The sequence below is a fragment of the Microcaecilia unicolor genome, chromosome 3, assembly GCF_901765095.1.
Source record: "Microcaecilia unicolor chromosome 3, aMicUni1.1, whole genome shotgun sequence".
In the NCBI taxonomy this organism is placed as follows: domain Eukaryota; kingdom Metazoa; phylum Chordata; class Amphibia; order Gymnophiona; family Siphonopidae; genus Microcaecilia; species Microcaecilia unicolor.
Genome location: NC_044033.1, coordinates 189,084,254 through 189,108,107, shown reverse-complemented (window position 1 = coordinate 189,108,107; position 23,854 = coordinate 189,084,254). Strand labels below are relative to the sequence as shown.

Genomic DNA, 23,854 nt, shown 5'->3' with positions numbered 1-23,854 from the left:
GAATTACAATAGCAACTCCCTCTACCCGCCACCCTCCCCCCGAACTATGAGTAGCAGAAATCAAACATTCTTTATACCTTAATAAATGCTGATCCCGAGGTCTCATATGAATTTCCGCTAACAAAATAATGTCCCAATGGAGCTTTTTAAGCTCATGAAAAACAATACTCCGTTTATCCGGATTGTTAAGACAGTTAACATTCCAAGTCCCTACCTGTCCATGGCAGCCCCTCAGCAAAAGCCGCTTGAAAAAGCAATAATCAATATACAATACAGTCAAATAAGCAGCTTTCTTGCAGATGAGGAAGCTTTGGAGCCATACCCTGGAACTATTTTCCATGTTGGAGGCAGAGATCTCGCAGAAGCTGTAGCAGAAGATCCAGAATGCACAGGAAGATTAGCACAGCCCAGCTCAGCGAGGGCCTTCCAAGCCTCTAATGTAGTTTGAACTTTCTTAGAAGTACCCAGATACAGTAATCATGAGGCCAAAAGGAAATAACCAACAGTAACACAAACTGGCAGCGTGGAGATACTACGTTACAACACTCAAGTCCTTACATTTCAATAGTATGGTGCACTCCAGATCTTGATACATGGCCACTTTACAATTATCCTATACAATTTCCCTTTGCTGCTAGGCCTTGAGAAAAATCTCCACTTTCATGTCAAAATTACGAAAACAATGATCTCTCGGCATCAAGCCTCTGTGATTTTGTAAACCACCCACAGTTGTAGATGGCACGGGGTATAAATTTTATAAATAAAGATGCGCCCAATCCACTTTTATCTTCTGTTCCACTCCTCCTGTCATTGCCAATTTAAAGTCCCCCAAGATACAGGCACAAATATTAGTAACAACTTGCACACAATCCTTATACTGATCCGATTCAGGTACCCCTTTAAATTGCAACGGTCCTTGATCATGTCAGACAGTACCTGATTGTCCTGTTAGTATTTCTGCTTGAACTCAGAAAAGTGATGCATGTCCATTTCAATCACGTCTATGCTTTCCTCTGCTTTTTCAATACAATGTCCTCTCTCCTGCACCTTGCATTTAAGATCTGCCATAGTAGCCTGTACGTCCCTCCACACAGCTTTCATTTCCATTTTCAATACTATGAACCAGTGAGTCATATCCTACTGCGTCATTTCGCCATCACTGGCTGCAGATGCCATAAGGACATCCTCCTCTGAATCCGAGTGCTCAGGTGCCATTGTTATTCCTGCTGCAGGAGCCTTTACTGCCGACGAATGTCTATTATCTTCACGGGCTGGTGAAAAACTTAAATTTCTCCAAACGTTTCCAAGTCGCTACTACCTGCCCAACTTACAAACAGGCTTGAACTGCTCACGGAATATGAAGCCCAGATGAGGAAAAGTTGCACTTTTACACTGTGCCCTGATGGAGCTCGGTGGCTAAGCAGCTATTCCCTCGGGGTGATGTCACTTCCTCCAGCAAGCCAGATTTTACGGCGTTGTACTTGTTACGACCTCTGTAGCTGCCTTTACCTGTGCTGCCCTATAATAGTAATACACACTGGGGACTCCCCAAACCTCCAAGCTCCCTACTTTATAGAGAACCTTCCTCGGTTCTTATCATACCAAACAAAGCGACAAAATTCGGACTGTATAAATTTCAAAAAATGTTTTGGGACTTCCCCAGGTAAGACCCTGGAAAACACTGAAGCTGTGGAAGAGCAGTCATCTTAACAGTAGAAATTCTACTGAACCAGGAAAGGCTAAGCCCCTTTCATCTTTGCAAATCTTCCTAGTTAGCCAAAATAAGTCCTTAAGTTCTAGCAGTTAAATGTATCCCCAAATATCTTAAACTCCCCTTCACCCACCAAAATGGGAATGCTTCCTTCAGATGGTCCACCTCTGTCTTCTCCAAGCTAATATTAAAAGGCTCAGGTTTTCCCATGTTAACCTTAAATCTTGAGATTTTGGAATAAGCCTCAAGTTCCTTTAGGAGATTAGGAAATGTGATGAGAGGGGAGGACAAAGTTAGCAGAACATCGTCCGCAAACAGACTTACTTTATGATCTGTGGCACCCATACACATCTCTTGAATATCTCGATTTTCCTTATGGCTGCAGCTAAAAGTTCCATAGAGCAAAACGTAATGGGGACAGAGGGCACCCCTGCCTCGTCCCTCTCTCCAAAACAAACAGTGCAGAATTGCCTCCATTGATCCTGACACAGGCTTTAGGATAAAGTCCCCTAATCCATCCCATAAAGTAGCCTCCAAAACCCATTTGACTCTTGACCTCCTTCAGAAAAGCCCAATGGACCCTATCAAAGGCTTTTTCCACGTCGATTCTAAGAACATAGGAATCAACTTTTTATGGGCCACGGATATTAAATTTACCACCTGCCAGATGTTATCTGCTACCTGGCGTCCCATAACGAAACCAACCTGGTCGGAGTGGAACAGGTACGGAAGAATGCTCCCCAATCTCATTGCTAGAACCTTGGCTAATATTGTAACATCTGCATTAATAACTGAGATTGATCTGCAGGAGGAGCATTCTGAGCTATCCTTCCCAACCTTGTGGATTACAGTAATCCAGGCCTCTCTTACTGAAGCAGGTAAAGGCCCCCACCTTGTCACATTCTATTAAAGACATCTGCCATGAGAGCTCTGCTGAAAAGGTTTTCTAATATTCTACAGAGAAGCCATCTAACCTTGAAGATTTACCTGTAGGCAAAGATCTGATTGTTTTAAATACCTCAATAGGAGTGACAGGTTTCAAGTCTAGCTTTATACTCATTGGATAACCTGGCCAAATCATGAAAGGTAAGGGAGACATCAATATTCGGTAACTGAATGCTATGATCTCAAGAATACAAATCATGCACAAAGCAGAAAAATTGCTCTCTAATCTCGTGAAAGTTGTACTCTAAAGTGCCAGATCTATTCTTAATCTTAGTAATGATCCAGGAACTTCTCATTTTCTGCAACTGGACCTTGCTAGCCTTGCCATTATATATTTAAAACGCTTCTATTTGAGTTGGGCTGAATTAAACACCAGCTCATCTTGATTCAGGCTTTCTAAAGACAGGCGAGCCTTCTGTAATTCACACCAAGCTGTCAAGACACCTGTGTTTTAATGTTCTCTCTCTAAATCCCTTATAGAATACAGCAGCTTGTTCTGTTGGGCTTCTCTATCCCTTTTATTTATAGATGCACTCAAGAAAAAAGCGCTGTGATACCTGCCTTAAAAGCAACCCATATCGTGTGAAGTGGAGGGCCAGAGACCTCTGTAAGGCTGATTGCTAAGTACTCTTTGATTAGGACTCTGTGATCCTTGAGCACCCCCTAGTCATTAAGGAGGTTGGACACAGAGTCCACTTAGAGGGGCATAATCGAACATCACCGGCCAAATAGATCGCCGGCGATCTATGTTGGCGGCGGCGCTACAGCTGGCTGGAACCGTAGTATCGAAAAAGATGGCTGGCCAGCTTTTTTGTCGATAAGGAGAAATTAGATCTTACCTGCTAATTTGCTTTCCTTTAGTCCCTCCGGACCGGACCAGGATTGGACTGATGGGTTGTGCTCGCCTACCAGCAGGTGGAGACTGAGAAAAAACTCTGACTCTAGAGAGCCAATAGGAGCCCTGGCCATGTGACCTTAGCCTCAGTATTTGAATAACAAAGCAGGAAAGAAAGAAAGACCTTCTGTGCCGTATGGAATCCTAGCAGCCACAAAGCACTCGGCAATGCCAAGTATCAGAGCTCACCAGCAACTCTCACTAGAGAAGTGGTATGGCTCACTTGTACTATAGCTCACCAGCAACTCTCACCAGAGAAGCGATATGGCTCACGTGTAATATAGCTCACCAGCAACTCTCCCCAGAGAAGTGGTATGGCTCACCTATAATATAGCTCACCCGCAACTCTCCCCAGAGAAGTGGTATGGCTCACGTATAATATAGCTCACCCGCAACTCTCACCAGAGAAGTGGTATGGCTCACTTGTCTTATAGCTCACCAGCAACTCTCACCAGAGAAGTGGTATGGCTCACTTGTCTTATAGCTCACCAGCAACTCTCACCAGAGAAGTGGTATGGCCCACTTAAGATTTTATATATATTCCATCAACTGAGCTTACCAGCAACTCTCACCAGAAAAGTGGTAACTCATATTTAAGGTTTTATAGATATTCCAGCAACTGAGCTCAGCCACAACTCTCACCAGAGAAGTGGTATGGCGTATTTAAGGTTTTATAGATAGATTCCAGCAATTGAGCTCACCAGCAACCACCAGAGAAGTGGTATAGACCACGTAAAGTTCTGTATGTATATATATAGTATTGTTCCACGAATCGTAAAGGAATGAATACACTTCCTACTGAATACACTTCCTACTTAATAAAAGAAGCTAAAGAGTAGAGAGAACATGGGAGGGGCCTGGTCCGGTCCGGAGGGACTAAAGGAAAGCAAATTAGCAGGTAAGATCTAATTTCTCCTTCCTTAGCATCCCTCCGGACCGGACCAGGATTGGACTGATGGGAACTACCAAAGCAGTAATCTGAAGGGAGGGACCCTATGAAAACTGCAGAGAAATGTTCATGCTGCATAGGCCACCTGGCGACAACTAACATGTAGTGTGTCCCAATGAGCAAAATAAAATGAAACTAGGACTAAGTTGCCAACTTACCAATGTGCACCGAGAGCACCAAAAATCGCCATAGTAAGAATAGAGCCCGCTTCTGAAGTTGTGGAATATGTTGTAATACGCTGTGGAACTGCCCTCTCAGCGAGAAGAGAAATAGACATTCTCATTTCCTTGATCCTTCGCGATATAGCGGGTTAGAAACAATGAAAAACTTTTACGCCTACTGGCTAGAAGGACAAAACCAATAAGAAAAAACCGATTGGGAAAGGTGAAAACTTTAAACTACAGCAGACCGAAAAGAAGTTACCAACCGTAGAAGTATTCCACACATAGATCTACGTGCTGCAATGGCTACTGGGAAACACTGCTTGAAGAGGAAAACTTTATAGAAAAAGTTATGGCTACTAGAAAACAGAACTTTAAGAGTCTGTTCACCTAGTTCACCTAGCTGGTGGACGAAGCGGGAGGTACAGGTGCAGGACTCCTTTAAGAAACCGCTTTGACAGTGGATGCTGCATAAGCGTGCGGTTGTCAACAGTATCATGCATCACTGATAGAGCTGCCAAATGAACTCTAATGGATGAGTAAGACAGACAAGATTTCGCAAGATGCAGAAGATATTCCAAAACATGCAAAATGGATACTGTTTGTGGAATGAAGTGGCAAGAGGAGTACCACAGAGTGAACCGTCGCCACTTTGATTCATAGGACTTTAATGTAGATTTCTGTCTGGAAGCAATTAAAACTTGAAGTACTTCCTGCGAAAATATCAAAGATGTTGCAGACCCAGTAACCACGCCATAAGTTTGAGTGACTGGGGGTCCGGATGTAGAAGGGTGCCTTGGTTCTGCGTAAACACCTAGTGAGATGATGGAAGAAACGCATAAAGAAGGCTGAAAAACCCCTGCTGGACGTTGGCATCTGTCCCTGTCTCCGTCAAGACTGTTGCTGAACGGAAGAAGCAAGAAATGTTCGTGAGCCTGAAGGCAAAAAGAGATAGCCCTGAAGTGTCGCAGTGAGGAAGTAAGGCTGAAAAAATGAGAGTCCATTCACCTAAATGCAGGGTGACACAACTAAGAAAAAATGAGTACAAACTCAAGAGTATACTCTTAACTCCTCCTTGGCGGATGACATAACCCATTGCCATGGCAAGGACCAACATAGCTCTCTCCGCCTTGTTTGTCAGTAGGGAAAACAAAATTCACCCGAAGGTAAAACGAATTGCTGAGGTCCCCCAGAAAAAAAATATATACAAACAAGCTTCTGCCAAAAAGTGTACTGCACGAAGCATCCCAATGACAGAACTAAGGTTCTTGAGATAACTAGATGACACTTAAATAGTGCGATTGATGACCCTGAGATTCGCAATAGGATGAAGGAAAATTCCTTCTTGGGCATTAGAAAGTAAAATTGCATTCTGCAGAATAGAGCGAGGAAATGGTCGAAGGCCCAAGGTCACCAAGAAAAATATAAACTGGGATGTTTGCAGAGGAGACAGACTGTGCGCCAACCTGACTAAACAAAGAGAAAATCAGAGATATCTGATGAGAGATCAAATGAGAGGCCTGGCTACAATCACCACCCAACCTAGAGACTGTAAGAAATGCAACACCCAGTGCGTGACCTGAGAACTCTGCTGATAAGACTTTCTCCAATTAGGCAGTCGTCTAGGTAAGAATGAAATGACCCTAAGAGCGCAATGAACATCCTCTTAGATCTATAAAAGAACGGAAGAGAGAGTACTGCTGAAAATGACCGGTTAATGCATAAGCAAAAAACTAGCCATTCTCTGGATCCTGAGGAGAAGAAGAAGGGTGACCAAGGACACCAGTTAAATAGGGCTACAAACTCCAACCCTATCTCTATGGCGTTCCATAGTTGGGTAAGTTCTGAATATAGAAAGTTCTGAATATAGGAGTCCACCAGCTATGGTAGTACGCTCCGGACAGAAAAAAATTGTCCCAGTATGAACGTCTGATTCACCGGCCTGTAATTTCTTGGATCTCCCTAATCCACATACCACTAATCCACGTACCACGGTCATGCGTCCTCCCTCACTGAGATGTAGATTGTAAGCTCCTTTGAGCAGGGAACGTCCTTCTTTGTTAATTTGTACAGTGCTGCGTAACCCTAGTAGTGCTCTAGAAATGTTAAGTAGTAGTAGTAGTACCAGACTCACACCCAATAGATATGAATGTTGAGCTTGTTTCAGGTTAAAACACCGAACCTAGGCCCAGGGTCCCCGGTGTTCCTAGTGGTGAACAGCCATGGCAAATATTGTATGCGTTAGTTTGCAGAATTACTGCAAAGCCTTGCTTTTGGAGCAGAGATTTCTGTTCGATACTCTCGTGAGAGGTTTTTTTTTTTTTTTTCTTTTCTTTAATGCTGTTCTGGCTGTAGAAAGGTGGACATTTGAGCTTCCCCAGAATGGCAAAACTTATGTACCTATGCCCATTAGATATGAATGCTGGACTTGATGGACTTTAGGCCTTACCCAGCATAACCATACTTATGTACCTATGGTATAAATACACAGGAAGTGAGTGAATCCCCTTCCAATTGAAAGAACACTCTGGAGTGAAGGCGCATAGAATGAAAATGAAAAAGGACAAACTTGGAAATTACCTGTAACGAAAAAAGTGAAGCTGTGCCACAGCCACTTGGTGAAGGCAGTGTAGACAAGACTGTATCTGAATTCAAGAAAGCTTGATATAACATCAGGTCTCTAAGGAAGAGGAAGAGATAGCAGATGGTATGTATAGGCATACTGGACCAAACCAGGTTGTTTATAATCTGCCAATGCTGAACTGATAGAGTAGAGACAAACACGAGTAGATGGTTTGAGGACCGTCCACTATCTTTAAGTGAAAGGATGACTTTATTCTCTAAGTGACCATATGTCCTGTAAAAACCAGAAGAAAGCTAAAATGAAAAATGAGAGGCTTCAAGGCAGTTGGAAAAGAAGGGAAGACATGAATAAAGCATGCCTGCTAAGGCAGCTGAGTGACTGGGAGCTTGGTAGACAGGACTGTCCCTCAGAGAATATGAAAGAGCTGATATATCCCCATGGCAACTGAACAATATACTGTATGCCTCTAGAGAAGGATTCTTAAAGTCGGAAAAAGAAAACACTGTATAACACTACAGCCATTGAGAGTGTCTGTTAAGTTCTTAAAACACTATATAACATCATACGCATGGAGTAAAATGCTTGAAAGGAACTAAGATATTATGGTCAGAATTGCAAAGTACCAATCAATTGACTCTTAGACAATGTAGTCCTATTCACCAGGGAATGAGAAAGACAGAAATTTACTCTATGCCTATAGAGAAAGTTTCTAAAGTTCTTAAAACACTGTATAATACTACAGCTATTGAGGAAAATGCTTGAAATGAATTATGATAAGATGTAGATTTTCCACCAGGCAATGAAAAATGACTGAGCACCAGAAAAAACTAGTGTTAACAGCCCCGTGATACATAGAAATTTAAAAGAAGAAAAGCTTGTTATATATCCATATATGAAAGGAGCCCCCTTTCAACCAAATATTGCCTGCTGATGTGAAGAGCATTTTAGAATACGCCGTTCAGCACATACAAAAGTGTACACATCTTGGAGCCGAACTGCTCTATGAACTGCAGCCTTACCTTCAGCAGAGAGATCCCCGACTGATAAGATGGAGGGAGAAACAAAATGGCCGCATTTCGCTCCACTGGCCCTGTGGCGATCGTCGACAGCACGCCCGACACCTCCGAACAAGCGGAGCCCAGTGGAACGGCGAAGAAACAACAGCCGGCGAAAAAGGCCCCGAAAAAACTGGAGGCAGCACCGGACCCGAAGAAACCTTGGAGGGAGAGCAAAATTTACATGTTCCAGCTGCGTGAACTGCGCGACGCTGACCGACAGCAGCTGTTTGAACTTTTAAGCCATATCGGAAAAAACAGGTGGCCGCGCTTATGCGGTTCGCACCTTTCTTTTTTTTTTTTCATTTGTTTAAACTGCCGCCGCCAAAACGCAAGAAAATGGAGGAAATTAAATCTGACGAGAAAAATCGTTGTTTAAAGTCACAGATACTGAATTATTTTCTTCTGTTTGTTTTTTTTTTTTTTTTTATAACCCCTCAATCATAATAAAATACTGGAGCTGCCTGCTCGTTAGAAGTCTGGGGAAAGAAAGGCTGCTTCTTTGAATTTACTTTTATTTGATTTAATTCTTTTAAAGCAGCTACCTGTTAAAAGTGGCTGCCTCTCCCAAAGACGGTACACCTTTCCAGAGAAAGGGACGGCCCTTCCCTGCTAAGCCAGGGAGATGGGGAGGAAGGGGGGTGGACTCGAGACACCCGAGTTTAACACCCCCGAGGCTGTCAAAGAAAGAAGAGAAAGGAAACCCTGTCAAGCCTCTAAATAAGATTCCAGGCACAGAAGAATTATCACAAATATCTGTAATATCTAAAGAGAAAAGGAGAGAGACTAATGGGCTCACTTCCTACCTGCTGGGAGACTGAGAAAATACTGAGGCTAAGGTCACATGGCCAGGGCTCCTATTGGCTCTCTAGAGTCAGAGTTTTTTTCTCAGTCTCCACCTGCTGGTAGGCGAGCACAACCCATCAGTCCAATCCTGGTCCGGTCCGGAGGGATGCTAAGGAATATGGTTTAGCCCGGGTTTGTTTTTCAGCGATAATGGAAAGTTATGTCAGCCATCTCAAACCCCGGCCAAATTCAAGGCATTTGGCCATGGGAGGAGCCAGCATTTTTAGTGCACTGGCCCCCTTGACATGCCAGGACACCAACCAGCCACACTAGGGGTCACTGCGGTGGACTTCAGAAAAGCTCCCATGTGCATAGCTCCCTTACTTTGGGAGCTGAGCCCCCTAAACCCACTACCCACAAATGTACTGCACCCACTAAATTTGCTCCAGGGACCTGCATACAGCCTCTAGGACTTATTGCTGCTGTATAACTTTGGCACACCAGTTCACACCTGAAGACTAATCTCTCTGAAAAAGTCCTTTCTTGAAATAACCACGTTTACTCACAGTTAACTGCAGATCAGAGGTTGTGCCCCACTGGCAAAGAGTCCCCTGGTACTAAGATTAGCAGTAGGTCAGAGCTGGCACAATGGTGTACAATGCCCTCTTTCAGCACCATTCAAGGTAAGAACTACATTCTCTAACATGGGTAACACAGGAAAGGGAACTAAAACTGGCTTACAAAAATGGCCACTACTGCATGGACTACAACAGGAAACAAAACAGGGCACACTCTGACCCAGTTAGCAGGGGGGAAAAGCACCATGGGAGTAGAGCCCAGTACCCTACACCCACCACAATGCATTGCTAATGTGACTCTGCAGAGCACCTAACAGAAAAGGTGTCACACTCACCCGAGAGCCACATCGCAACCAGGGAAAGGCTGTCGGAGGATACAACACATTCTGCTGACATAGAGGTGGGTAAGGCATTTGAGGCTGGCATACAGGCTGGCAAAAAAGGTTTTTAGTTTTATTTTTTTAGTATGGAAGGGGGTTGGTGACCACTGGGGGAGTATGGGGAGGTCATCCCCCATTCCCTCCAGTGGTCATCTGGTCAGTTGGGGCACCTTTTTGAGGCTTGGTCGTGAAAATAAAAGGACCAAGTAAACCCGGCAAAATACTGCTTAATGCCGCTTTTTTTTTTCCATTATCAGCGAAAGCCGGCCATCTGGTAGCCACGCCCATGCCTGCCTTCGCTAATCTACCGACACGCCCCCTTGAACTTCCGCCGGCGAAGCGATGGGAAAGCGGCGATGCTGTCAAAAATGCCACTTTCGATTATACCGATTTCGCCGCTTTTAAGAAATCGCCGGCCATCTCCCGATTTGTGTTGGAAGATGGCCGGCAATCACTTTCGATTATAAGCTGGTTAGTCTCCATGGGCTCTAGCTGCAACCCCACCAGGTCAAGCCAACAGGGGGTGTGATCAGAAAAAGTCATGTTACCAATATTATTCGAGGCCACATTCCTCATCACAGAAGTGTCCATCAGAATATAATTCAACCTTATATATATGTTGTTAACTATGGAAAAGAAAGAATAGTAATTTCTTTTTATGTGCCTCCTTCCATATATCTAAGGCCTCCAGATTTTTAAGCATATCTCAAAATGTACAAAAGTATCTATTATCCCGGGGACAGCGCTTTCCAGGAGTCCAAATCAGGTGTGGCATGTACATTAAAATCTCCTCCCATAATAAAAGAACCAACCATGAACTACAAGAGTGAAATTTTAATATTAAAGTTGGATTGACCTATATTGGGTGTGATGTTAGCAAAAGTTACATCCACTTGCTCTATAAGCACATGCATGTATAAAAATTGGCCCTCAGGGTGGCTCTCTCAGACTTTTGCACATGAATGGTAAGGTCTTTATGCATCACTTTGCACTTGCTCACATTAAACTTCATCTGCCATTCGTCACACCCTTCGTCTTACAGCTTTTTATATCTGAAGAAAAAACTTCAATGAATATGCTTTATGATAAAGTACTGATTCATGACAAAAGTGTCTCTCCTATAAAAAACATTATACTTGCCTTCTTGGAAATCAGTTCTTTAAAGAGCACGTATTGTTTTCTAGGCGAATTGAGACCCTTAACATTCAGCATAAGTATTCTAATTGTGTCCATTTGTTATGTTACCAAGCTAAATCCTTGGTCTTCATAAACATACATATAAAACATCAACCCCTGTATATAAATCTGAAAACATTTCCCCCCCCCCCCCCCCCCGCCCCAAACCCACCTACCAATATAGAGCAAAACGTTCCATAACACAAACTAAAGTCCAAATGTCAAACCAAAACCCAACTCATAAGACCCCACACATTCCTCCCACCATTCTTTCATTCCCTGCATATTCCATTCCTTTGCATAAAGGAATGTTCCATTTGTATTTAATGTTCTCACGCTGAAGTGTTCCAAGGACTGGCTCAAATTCTCTGAACTTAGACAAGGTAAAGGCTAACAAGTCTTGATAAATCTGTACCATGGCATCTTGGAATTTAAGAGAGGTACAGCTCTGTGAGCGCTGTAAAATAAGCTCCTTATCAGTATATCTGAAGAAGCAAACCACAATATCACAGTCTATTGTTGGGTGGGGGCCCAAAAATCTATGAGTCCTTTTAAGTTCCAGTTGCACCATGGGCATATCACCACCTAGAATCTGCTCACAAAAGTTTTACTACCTTGGTCACATTATCCTGCCCTGCGCTTTCACGCACTCCAGGAACACGTATATTCTTCCTCCACCTCGGTTTTCTATGTCATCTAGTTTATAGCAGAGTTCTTTATATTGGATTCCTAAATGGCTACTCTTGTTCTTAGTCTTAACCAAAGCTTCCTCATGTTCTTCTGCTCAGTCTAGTAGAGGACTCATTTCTGCCACTTGCCTGCCACTTGTTCCACCCTGTCAGTTGATATAATTTACCATAGTCACATTGTCTGAAAGGATTCCTTGGCAAAGGCTGAAATGCCCACAACACTAGAAAAACTGCTCTCTTTTCTAATCAACTGATGGACCATGTCGCTTCCTCCAAGGACCATTGTCCCTGAGCCACTTCCACAAGAGAGTGGACACTCCAGCTTCTCAAGCTTGCATCTGTCATAACCTGAATCTAGTCTGGATTCTCCAAGTCCAATCCCTTCACTAGATTTTCCTCCCCCAACCACCACAAGCTAGATCTTGCCTTTCCCCAAAGATGAAGCCATACCCAACAATCTTGAGACTGAGCAGACCAAATGAGAAGCTATCTTTGTAGATGATGCATAAGCTTGGGCCAATGGAACAAGAACCATTGCTGTTGGCAATGACTCCAGAACCTGGATGTATCCCATGCTCTCAGCCAATCTGCCTTTAGCAAACTAAATTCTGTATTCTCAGCTTCATAATCATCTTTCCATTCCAGGTATCAAACAGAGATCCAAGTACTCGGAGAAAGGGTTGGAACCACTTGTTATTGGTAAAATTGATGACCCAGTCCAAGCCCTGTTGGAGAACCACTACCTGAGCTGTTGCCAACTTGCTCTTAACTAACCAGTCATCTAGATAGAAGTACACCAACACCCCTTTCTTCTAGATCATGGTTGCTACTACCAACACTGCCAATCCATAATGGGAGGGAACAGAACTGAAAGTACTGTCCCAAGAATCATGAAGCACAGGAAATTCTGGTGATCTGATCAGATTGGAATATGCAAATATGCTCCTGCAAGGTCACAATATTCTCCCTGTTGAACAGCCAGCAAATCACCAACCTCAGACTTTCCATTCAAAATCTAAGGACCCACATTGCCTTGACCCATTTCAAGTCTACTTTTGGATAAAATGTACCCTTCTATTTTAAGATCACAAAATGGAGCATCTTCCAAGTCCCTGCCCCTCTAGAGGGACCAGGAATGACCTAAATGCACTGTACTAGGTGATTAGAGTCTCCTGGATGGCAGGAGGGGATTCCTTAAACACTTCTGAGAAGGGTCCTGCTAACTATGATGACCTCCAGAACTCAATAGCCCCAGGTGATATGGCCTCACCTCTGGTAAAAATGTACCTGGCATCTGCCCTCAGAATGCTCTAGGGTATGGGTCTCCAAATTCTCACCGTGAACTCCAGGCTCTGCTGAGGACCTGGACACTCCTTTCACTACTTTCTCTTTGGACGCCCCCTAAAAAGAAAACTACTCTGCTAGGATTCAGTTGACTTCCTTGGACAAATACTTCCAGACCTCCTGAAAGTGTCCTCTAAGGAAGAGTCATGACTCAAGTCTTGTGGTCTATCTTCTGGAAGCCTTGAAACTTGGACCCTCCCATCATCAGCTTCTTCAAATCTTCTCAAAACAGGTTTCCTTTAAAAGGGATCTTACTGAGCAGCGTCTTGGATGCCACATCAGCTAACCAGTTCCTCAGCTACACAAGCTGACACACAATTACAACCATAGCCACGTTTTTCACAGAAGCCATGATCAATTCAGCCAAATAGGCAAAGCCCACTTTCAAAGCTTCCTCAGAGAATCCCACCAAGGAGGCCTCTGGGAGATGCTGGGTCCACTGCAAGCAGGGTAACCTCTGAAGATTGCTTCTTGCAAGGCCACAGTGGACACCACAAATGAATGCTTCAATAGTACCTCCATCCATCAGTCCTGTGGGTCCTTAACCATTCTGGTTCTCTTTTTGGTTACAGCTGGCATGAAAGCATCCATCTTAGGCAGGTGATATCTCTCCTCTTCCATGGGTACTGGGCATAGTCTAGCCATGGACCTGTCCATTTTGAGCCCTGAATCAGGTGTGTCATGTTCCACCATGCTCATGTTCTACCAACAACAGATCTGTAGCAGCAGTAAAAATGGCTGACCTTTTCCAAAATCTTCAACACAAACAGGACCTGTATAATGAGGTATGCGAAGTAATCTTTCAAAAAAACCCATATCACTGTAGAATCTTCTCTGGCTGGAATTCCTCCCTCCTTTCTTTCATGAAACTGGTTGCAGATTTAAAACAAAATGAAGAAACTGTTTTTTTCACTCAGTGATCAAGCTGTGAAGTTTTATGCCAGAGGATGTGGTCAAGGTATTTAACAAAGCTGGGTTTAAAATGGGTTTGAACAAATCCATAGAGGAAATAAAATAATCAATTATTGGTCAAGCAGATCTCGGCTAGTACAAGAATGTACTGTAACCTCTGGATAACACAGTCACCCCTACAATCATAGAATGCTCCTTGCTATTCTGCAGAGGTGGTAATAGTAGTAGTACTACCAGTAGTGGGATTTGTGTGAAGCATTGTGGGGGCTGTCTGGCTGAGGGCTGCTGTAAGTTCTACAGCTTCTTGCCCCTGACCCCTCACTTTCTGATTTGGTGCATAATATTTCCTCTCAGGTCCAGGAATATTTCCTCTCAGGTCCAGTCTAAAATCCCACTGAAGAATATAAGATATGCTATACTAGGTCAGATCAAAGGCCCAAGCATCAGTCCACAAAAAATGTCAGCCCAATATTCAGAAGGATTTATTCTTCTGAGAATAATGCTCCTAAACTGGCCTCTCTAAAAATTTACTAGGTCCGAGTGCCTAAAGTTATGCTAAAATTTAACTAAACTCAAATTTAGGTGAAAAAAACTAGGAGGCAACAGGGGGTAGATTTGGGATGGGGAAAAGAAGTAAGGAGCTTAGCAATGGGAACCAGACAAGTCAAATTTAAAGGGATAACTTAAGTTTCTAAATTAAGATGAATTTTCAGTTGAAAATTGAGGCTCCTAAGTTCCGCTAATAGTAGGGCACAAATTTAGGAACCTAGATTTTTTTTTTTTTTAATATTGGGCCCTACATCTATTTACTGATGTTCCCTAAAGACCCTGGTTATAATGCCACCCTAAATTCTTCTGGATTGCAAAGAGTACAACACAATCTCTTGGTATGTACACAGAACATAATTGCTTGGGAAAAGACCTTATACCCTAGAATCTGGCTCAAATGCTATCACAACAGTCCAAGGGATGCCTCTGCATCACCCTTACCCTTTTGTCTGTCTCGTTCTCCGGCATCATCTGAGTCCTTCTGAGGTTCAATCAGGTCGTCTGTTGTCACACCATTCACCATCTTCTGCTGGACGGAGGGAGGTGGGGTTGGGGGTAGGGAGGATGGAGGAGTTGGGGGGTTACTCAGGTTGTTCTTTGGAAAAGAAAAAAATATATATAATTCAATCTGCTTCTACGAGATCCAAGGGGGCTGCACAGGCAAATGCTTCATGGTCCTCTGTCAAGGGCAGAAGCAAGGGAGGAAGAGGGATACAATCCTGTGGGTAGGCTACCTAGATTACAAAGATGGCCTAATGGGAAGAGTTCTATTTTGGAAAACAAAAATGGTGCTTTGCATCCAGAGCAGTACTGATGCATACTAAGAATCATCTCTGCAGAGTAATTTAGAAGTTATGTCTTCTACTGACTTTTCAGGACATGGCTTGCATAAGCTTAGCATCTTTCTTCTAAACCCCAAGTTAGATAAACCAAACTGATGCCAGCTATTTCCCCTCTTTTAGGAAGTAGCTATTCATACAATGCCTTACCTTTGAAAGCAACTGGGTGTAGTAATCTGGCATGCTATCCAACACTGCGCTCCCAAATGACCCTTTCAGGGAACACTTTCCATTAATGGGGCTGCTGCCAAAGGGTGCAAAGAGACTAAAATTGGCAGTGATCACTGGCTCCATCAGCGGTAACAAAGACAGTTCCTATAATATTCAGCAAAAAGAACATATCTATTACACTGAACGAAAAAGGAATGTTTCAAATAAGCAAATACTCATACATTTTGTTTGCTTCTCAGAAGAAAGTCAGTGTACAGTGTGCTGCAAGATTAGGGACACATCACTGATGCTTACAGAAAAGTAGGTAGGTGTACCCAGCAAGAGCATTTACATGACTCATAATCAAGATGCTCATATGCGGGCTGTATGACATCGCACCTGCTTAAGCTGTTTCACAATGGCATCTGTGGACTTCAGGCAATCCTCCTTCTTAATCTTCTTACGTGAAGTAGAAACTCTCTCCCCAGCTTTCTGTGATCGCTTGGCTTTGGGAGCAGGGGTTTTCTTGCAGGACCCATCCTATGACATGGACACACAGAGTTATTTTCAAACCTATGTTTTTTGCCCTCCTCACATTCTGAAAGGCTGTCAGAAAGTCTACTGGGGATCTTTAAGGTTTGGAACATCTGGATTTCCCCACAATAACTAGTAAACTAGAAGATTTGCGAGTTGAATGTGAAACCTTAATCTCATTTTGTGTGTTCATGTTCCTGCATTCCAGGGGAGTGGCTGCACTATTTCCTACTGGTCTCTGCTACATCTCTATGTAGAGAGGAACAAAGATTATGAGATCTATTATGTTGCTAGTCTGATATTTACAATTTAGAATAAGATTACCCTGTGCTTTGTGTGTGCAGTGTCAAAGTCTCACCTCTTTGATGAGAGGCACTGGCTGCAGTTTGTCCTCTAGTACCGAGAGCTTGCTGTCGGCATGCCCATTCACCTCTGCATGCAGACCTTCTGTTGGATGCTGAGATCCTAGCTGTACATTCTTGGCACGAAGCAACTTCTGCAAGAGCAGGTGGCCTGCCTCTGACCTGCAGCCTGGTAGCAGAGGCTCTCCATTGGCTTCTCGCTTCACAGCTTGACCACTGCTTTCTTTTAGGTCCTGTTTGGTATGGTCTTTAATATTTTTTGACTGCTCTCCAGTCTCCTGTGGAGCCTTCACTGGTCCCCTTTCTTGACTTGATGGCTCTTTCCCCATGTCTCCATTCACTAGGGGACTCGTTATGTGCAAAGCTCCTGTCGTGTTCCTCTTTTCAGTTCCTACAAACAATACACTACTCTTCTCTTGCACAGATATTGATTTTGGGGATACCTTCATTTTTATATCTCCAGAGTTTGGAAGCTCCGTATTATCCAGAAGATCTGAAGCTACTGAAGCTTTGGCGATGGAATCCTCTGCAGTTTGGTTCTGGATTGACTTTTGAGTACAGGAGGGGGAGACTACTCTGAAAACAGACGTTGGTTCAACAAGACTAACCTCAGTTGTGTGTGTATTATGTTCTTTGGGACTATCATGTTGTCTTGATGGTTGTAGGGTAGCCATGGATCCCAACAGCTTCACATAAAATGGAGGAGAGTGATTCTTTGGTTCTTCAGAAATATCTTGACTAGAATTTTGATGTGCTGGCTGCTGCACATACTGAGATGCTTGTTGCTGCAACTGCTGTTGTAGGTGCCGATTGAGCTGATGCTGTTGGGGTGCCTGCTGTGGAGGTTGCTGGACTGGGTGCTGTGGCAGCTGTTGGGATGCTTGCTGTGGCAGCTGTGGGGCTGGGTGCTGCTGGGGTGCTTGCTGTGGCAGCTGTGGGGCTGGGTGCTGCTGCTGGGATGTCTGCTGTGGCAGCTGCTGGGTTGGGTGCTGCTGCTGGGATGTCTGCTGTGGCAGCTGCTGGGTTGGGTGGTGCTGGGGTGCCTGCTGTGGCTGAGGCAGCTGCTGGGTTGGGTGCTGTTGCTGCTGCTGTTGGGTTGGGTGCTGTTGCTGCTGCTGTTGAGGCAGCTGCTGGGTTGGGTGCTGTTGCTGCTGCTGTTGAGGCAGCTGCTGGGTTGGGTGCTGTTGAGGCAGCTGCTGGGTTGGGTGCTGCTGCTGCTGTTGAGGCAGCTGCTGGGTTGGGTGCTGCTGCTGTTGTTGAGGCAGCTGCTGGATTGGGTGCTGCTGCTGTTGAGGCAGCTGCTGGATTGGGTGCTGCTGCTGTTGAGGCAGCTGCTGGGTTGGGTGCTGCTGCTGTTGAGGCAGCTGCTGGGTATGCTGCTGCAGCTGTTGTTGAGACAGCTGCTGGGTTGGGTGCTGCTGTTGTTGAGACAGCTGCTGGGGTGGGTGCTGCTGCTGTTGTTGAGGCAGTTGCTGGGTTGGGTGCTGCTGCTGCTGAGGCAGTTGCTGGGTTGGGTGCTGCTGCTGAGGCAGTTGCTGGGTTGGGTGCTGCTGCTGCTGCTGTTGAGGCAGTTGCTGGGTTGGGTGCTGCTGCTGCTGTTGAGGCAGCTGCTGGGGTACCTGCTGTGGCAGCTGCTGGGTTGGGTGCTGCTGCTGGGGTGGGTGCTGTGGCAGTTGCTGCTTCTGGGGTGGGTGCTGCTGCAGTTGCAGCTGTAAGTGCTGGGGTGGTTGCTGTTGCAGTGGAGACTGGATATGTTGCTGCCATTTTGACTGTTGTATGTGCTGGGGGTGTTGCAGCAGTTGTGGTTGTTGCACCGGACTCAAACGCTCTACACTTGGAGATGATGTGATAGGCAGAGTTACTGGAGTCTGTGATGTTGAAAACTGTAACAATTCTGTAGGTCTTAGGACTGTATCGGGTACCATCTCAGCCATTTTCTGCTGGGAACTCATTGCAGGGTGCTCTGTGAGAGATCCTTGTTGACTGGTTGAAGACTGGTGAATACTGAATCCCTGTTGTGCCTGGTCTTGAACCCCTGCACTGGGTTCTACTGTCCTCACCTCAAAAACGTGGCCTGGTTGTTGCTGTGACCGTCCTATCTGGCTTTGGGCAGTTGATGGAGGTTGAGTAACAGCCTGTGTAGGCTGTCCAGAGGAGGCCTGAACCTGTCCTTGAAATGGGCTAGCTTGCCTCATAGCCTGGTTCTGCTGAAGCTGAAGTTGACGCTGTAGAAGTAGGGCTTGCAACTGCTGCTGTTGTTGAGGAGTGAGATGTCGCAGCTGCGGACTTCTGGCAATAACTCCTTGCAAATGAGCTCGAATATTCCCCATTAAAGATGTATTTTGTGGCCCCATAATTCCCTGGGCATGAGATGCCTGCTGACTCATTAGTCCTACTTTCTGCTGTCCCACTGCAGTTGGTAACCTCTGTTGGCTAATAGTCTGGAGTTGGCCTTCTATCCCCTTAGCTTGCTGCTCTATGCCAGGCAGCTGTGATTGTCCCTGTCCTATTATCCTCTGCTGCTGAATCATCATAGTGCTTTGTGGCTGGTTGGGAATGCATTGTGCTTCTCCTCCTAAACTCTGCTGAGCCAAGTAAGGAACATGAGCTATTTCTTGTAGGTGGGAATCTGATGAAGGTTGCTCTTTCCTTAAGTTGACTCCTATCTGAGGATGACCATCACTATTTTGCTGACTTGGTAGCGACTGGTGAACTATGCTACTGTTCTGCATTCTCAAAGGCGGCTGCAAGGAACTCATTATGCTTTGCTGCTGTGACAAAACTTGGCTAATATCCTGCTGGTGCTTCTGAGTCTGCTGTTCTCCCATTCGTCCTTGCTGTAGCTGCTGTGGTTGCTGCTGTGACTGCAGTTGTAATGGCTGAAGCTGCAGCTGTAATGGTGGCTGTGGTTGCTGCTGTAGCTGCTGTAGATGTAGAACCAGCTGAGCCTGATCTTGATTCACCAGAGTAGTAGGGTTCTGATTCTGAAGAACCTGTTCCTGGGCCATCACCTGTAGCTGCCCTCCAGTGTCCTGATTTATCTGGCCACCAACCCCAGGTGCTTGCAGCTGGACTCTGTGCTGCTGCTGCCCCTCTGTGGCTTCTTGTGGTACCTCATTCTCTACACCTCCATGATCTTGGCTGACCATGCTCTGTGAAGTCTGTGGCAACACCTGGCTCAAGTGCACCACTGCTGGCATCTGTCCCAGAGCAGTGTGTTGCTGGAAATGATGTGTCTGTTTAAGAAGAGCCTGCTGATGTCCGACAGCTCCCGGCTGGGATGGTTCTGCTTGGCCCATTAGAGATGAATGCTTAGATATGGAGTTCTGGGTCAGCAAAGTCTGAGACTGGTTCAAAACACCCACTTGTTGCTGGTTGTTACTAGATCCCATATGATCAGCCTTCTGCTGACCCACTGGATTTATTAGTCCCTGCTGCTGCAACTGCAGTCCCATAATCCCTTGCTGCTGTTGTGATAAAATCAACCGCTGACCCATGATGTTTTGCTGTTGCTGCTGGACAAGCTGGGGTGATGCTAAAACTCTCTGCTGTTGATTCATTAAAACCTGTCGCTGAGGTGTCTGGTGACCTATAATGCCCTGATGCTGCAATACAGACACCTGCGAGTGACCAATTAGATTCTGTTGCTGCTGAGGTGAGAGCTGCTGGACAATTTCTTGGGGGTTTCCCATCAGCCTCTGTTTGGCACCCACTGGAGGAGCCAGATTATTCTGTGGAGGTGCTGAAGTTTGTTGCTGGCCTATCATGCTTTGAAGACCTATCTGACCCACAAGACTCTGCTGATGTAGCGATGCCTGGCTTAAAATGCCCTGCTGTTGTAGCTTCTGGGCCAACTGCATCCTTTGCTGTTGCAGTTGAAGCTGCCTCTCCTGGATTAGTCGATTGTTATTTGGAAAACCTCGCAAAGTTGTAGTTGCTGGGAAGAAGCCTCCAGATGTTCCAGTAACAGTAGCACTTCCTACTGGAGTTGGGTGATGCTGCTGCTGTTGGGTCAGTGTTGAACTCATGAAGGATACACCTTGTTGAACTGGCACAGTCATCCCTGATGAGGACACATGCAAATTCCCAGCTTGGCCTACAAACTGGTTTCCCTGTGGCCCTACTGTGCCACTTTGCTGCTGTACTACATGCCCCTGTATTATCTGTCCTGGAATTTTGGCAATGACTCTGGGGCTCTGGGAAGGACTGAGTGCCATCACTGCAGTTGCCTGCTGATGCTGCTGCTGTTTGTTCCGATATTCAGCCATCAGGTTTGTATGCTCCTTCTGCTGCTTACGAACCTATGAAAAAAGACCAAACCAAGATTCAGCAAATAACAAGAAAGACAAAATAATGCCCTCAGTCTTATGCTCCTCCTGAAGCTCTATCTCAAAGCTCAGTGTTGCCAAATGTTACCCATAATTCTGGTTTCCTCAACTCTGCTTATCTAAGTTCTGACACTATCAAGCCTGAACCATCAACACTTGTATCCCAAGATACTGAGAATTATAGAGGTGGGGGAATGTCAATACTCAATGTCTACACTGTACTGCACGAACCAGGAGATGGGGATCAAATGTCTGTATACTGGCCTGTTGATGGGCAGAGGTAGGACTAGAAACACACCCACTGATGATGGAGTGAAACTGGGGGTTGGGGGGGGGGGGGGGGGCGGGGGGGATGGTGAGCATCCATCAACTAAGCTGCTCTGATTTATCCGTTGCAGAAAAGAGGTGAGATTATTATTATAGAGGTTTACAAAACCAGGAAAGGAGTGGAACAGGTAAATAGGGAATATAAAGTTACGTACCTGTAATAGTTCTCCTCCATGGACAGCAAAATAAAATTGGCTACACTTAGGTGACATCATCCTTGACAGTTACAGCCTGAATATGTTCTGCTGGAGCCCAGAAAAGCCCAGACAGCACTCTGGACTTATGACAATGCTCCTTGGCTCTTCCTCCTCAGTCTTTTGTATTTTGTAAAGAGGTGGTGGGAGGGATTGCATGGTTGATTTATCCTGCTGTCCATGGAGAGCCCATTACAGGTAGGTAACTTCACTTTTTCCGTGGTCAAGCAAGATATAATCAGTCACACACAGGTGACTCCCAAACTCAGGGTGAAAGGGATTTCAATGTAGATGAATAAACCTGGCAACACAGGGGTCTTTGCTGTAGTAGGTTGGAGCAACTTAGGCAAATATGTTTCAGAAGATGCTCTAATCAAGGAGCTGTTAGTTCTACAGGCCTGAGCAATAGTGAAATCTGGAGGTATGTACTGCGCTGCGTATGACTTGTAGCACTATAGAAATGATAAATAGTAGTAGTAATATGTACTGATGACAAGTTACAGATGGAGAAATAACATCTCACCTACTAGATCAGTCTGTAACCTGTGGATTATGACCATCAACCAACAGATGAAGACAAAGAAACAAAGTAGTTTTGTGTGATGTGCCCCCCCCCCCCCCCCCCCCCCAAAACACACACATTTTAAGGGCACCATGCAGCCTTAGAATGCTTAGTATTTGAAATGACCAAGCAATGGTGCTCATGTTTACACTTTTGGTCAAATGTTGTATTCATCCATTACCTACACAAATGGAGCACTGTTGTACTCTACTGACATATAGTTTTCCAAATGGGTCATGAGCTGCCTCAAAATCAGATGAGTTAAATGAAAACAGAAGCACTTCAACCTGAGAAATAAGAATACAGAATAATTTAAAATGGAAGCATGTTCATTAATATTAAATTAGGGTTTCTGGACTAGTCTGGTGGAAACAGAGAAAAATGAAGGCAGAACAAGACCATATGACCTATCCAATCTGTCCATCTGTCCCTTAGAGATTCTGTGCTTGTCCCAAGCTTTCTTGAATTCAGATACAGCCTTTGTCTCTACCACCTCCCCTGATAGGCCATTCTACACTTCCACCACCCTTTCCAAGAAAAACCATTTCCTTAGGTTACTCCTGAGTCTGTCTTTTTACCTTCACCCATAAAGTGCGTTTGTGAGTCTACCCACTAGGGGCCAAGGGAGAAAGACAGAGATGATCCATGGCTGGCCAAGGCTGAACCAGAGTGTAGATACTCACCACCTTGCAATCCTTTTGGTGACTGAAAAAGTACGGAACCTATCATTGTGCCTTGCTGCTATAAGGCCCAAAACCAGAAGTCCCCAATAGATTGTGCTCTTTGGCAGTGTGTGGAAAGGAGCAGCCTCTCTGGTCTGTTGGATTAAACTAGTAGTTGCATTGGCCTATTTTCTTAGAGGTCACCAGGTGCCAGAGGGTTTTGCAAGCTCATTCTATCAGGGGACTAGTAGTGTTATGGGAAGAACATTCCCTCATTCCACTCTATGGTGGTTAGCAGTACAGAACCGAGCCACTAAAGCAGGAGAGGGAAATCTCAGTTCTTGAGAGTTACAAACCAGTCAGGTTTTTGGGATTTTCCCAATAAATATGCAAGAAATCTATTTGCATACAATAAAGGCAGTGCATGCAAATAGCTAAAAGATAAGAAGCATAGCCTTGCTGAATAAGTGTTATGGTTGTGGGAACTAATTCAGGATATTTGTTCTGTGTAGGAACGTTATAACGTTTTTTGTATCTTTATTTGCAGTGATAATTGCTCCATTTAAGTATGAATGGTTATAGGATTGATTTAGAATGGATTTAGATAGATTTATTTGTACCTAGGTAGCAATAACAGGAAGTATTTCCACATGATAGTGGTTTGTATAAACATTTCAGTAAAAATGAAGAATACTAAATATAGTTAATGAATTGTGGAGTTTTTAGACTGGCACTAGATGTAATGATAAAATTGTATGCTCAGTTTGGAAAATTTACTTGATTAGTATTATATGTATATTCATTGGGGAAATCCTGAAAACCCGACTGGGTTGTAGCTCTTGAGGACCGAGGTTGTTCACCCCTGCACTAGAGATAAGAAAAACTAATTTAATTTATTTTTTTTCTTTTGAGAACAGGGGATTTTACCTTTTGGAAATAAAGAGTCATGGGGCCCAAGGCATTTAGGAACTGCAGGGTGCTCTGTTTTTATTGGTATATTCTGCTGGATGATCAATGGAGGGAAGCAAGGAGAAACCAAGTCCCAGTGGATGTGATGCTTTAGGTTAAAGGTGCAAATTTGAATTAACATAGTCCTGGAACTAATTGGGTTTTGTTCTCAATTTCAGTCGTATATGCAGTAGTAGAGCAAAGGTTGGCATTTGTCTGAGGGCCTGGAGAATA

General features: G+C 44.6%; 1 protein-coding gene across 1 annotated transcript in view; it reads right to left on the bottom strand.

Moving 5' to 3' along the window:
* The window catches only part of KMT2D (lysine methyltransferase 2D), a 591,638-nt gene that overhangs the window by 94,408 nt on the left and 473,376 nt on the right, over window positions 1-23,854 (bottom strand). Inside the window, exons 39-43 of the mRNA XM_030196818.1 lie at window positions 18,387-20,900; window positions 16,596-18,077; window positions 16,103-16,243; window positions 15,704-15,868; window positions 15,156-15,309 (exon numbers count right to left, since the gene is read on the bottom strand). Of these exons, the coding sequence (XP_030052678.1) occupies window positions 15,156-15,309; window positions 15,704-15,868; window positions 16,103-16,243; window positions 16,596-18,077; window positions 18,387-20,900 (4,456 nt within the window). The remainder of the gene's footprint in view (window positions 1-15,155; window positions 15,310-15,703; window positions 15,869-16,102; window positions 16,244-16,595; window positions 18,078-18,386; window positions 20,901-23,854) is intronic.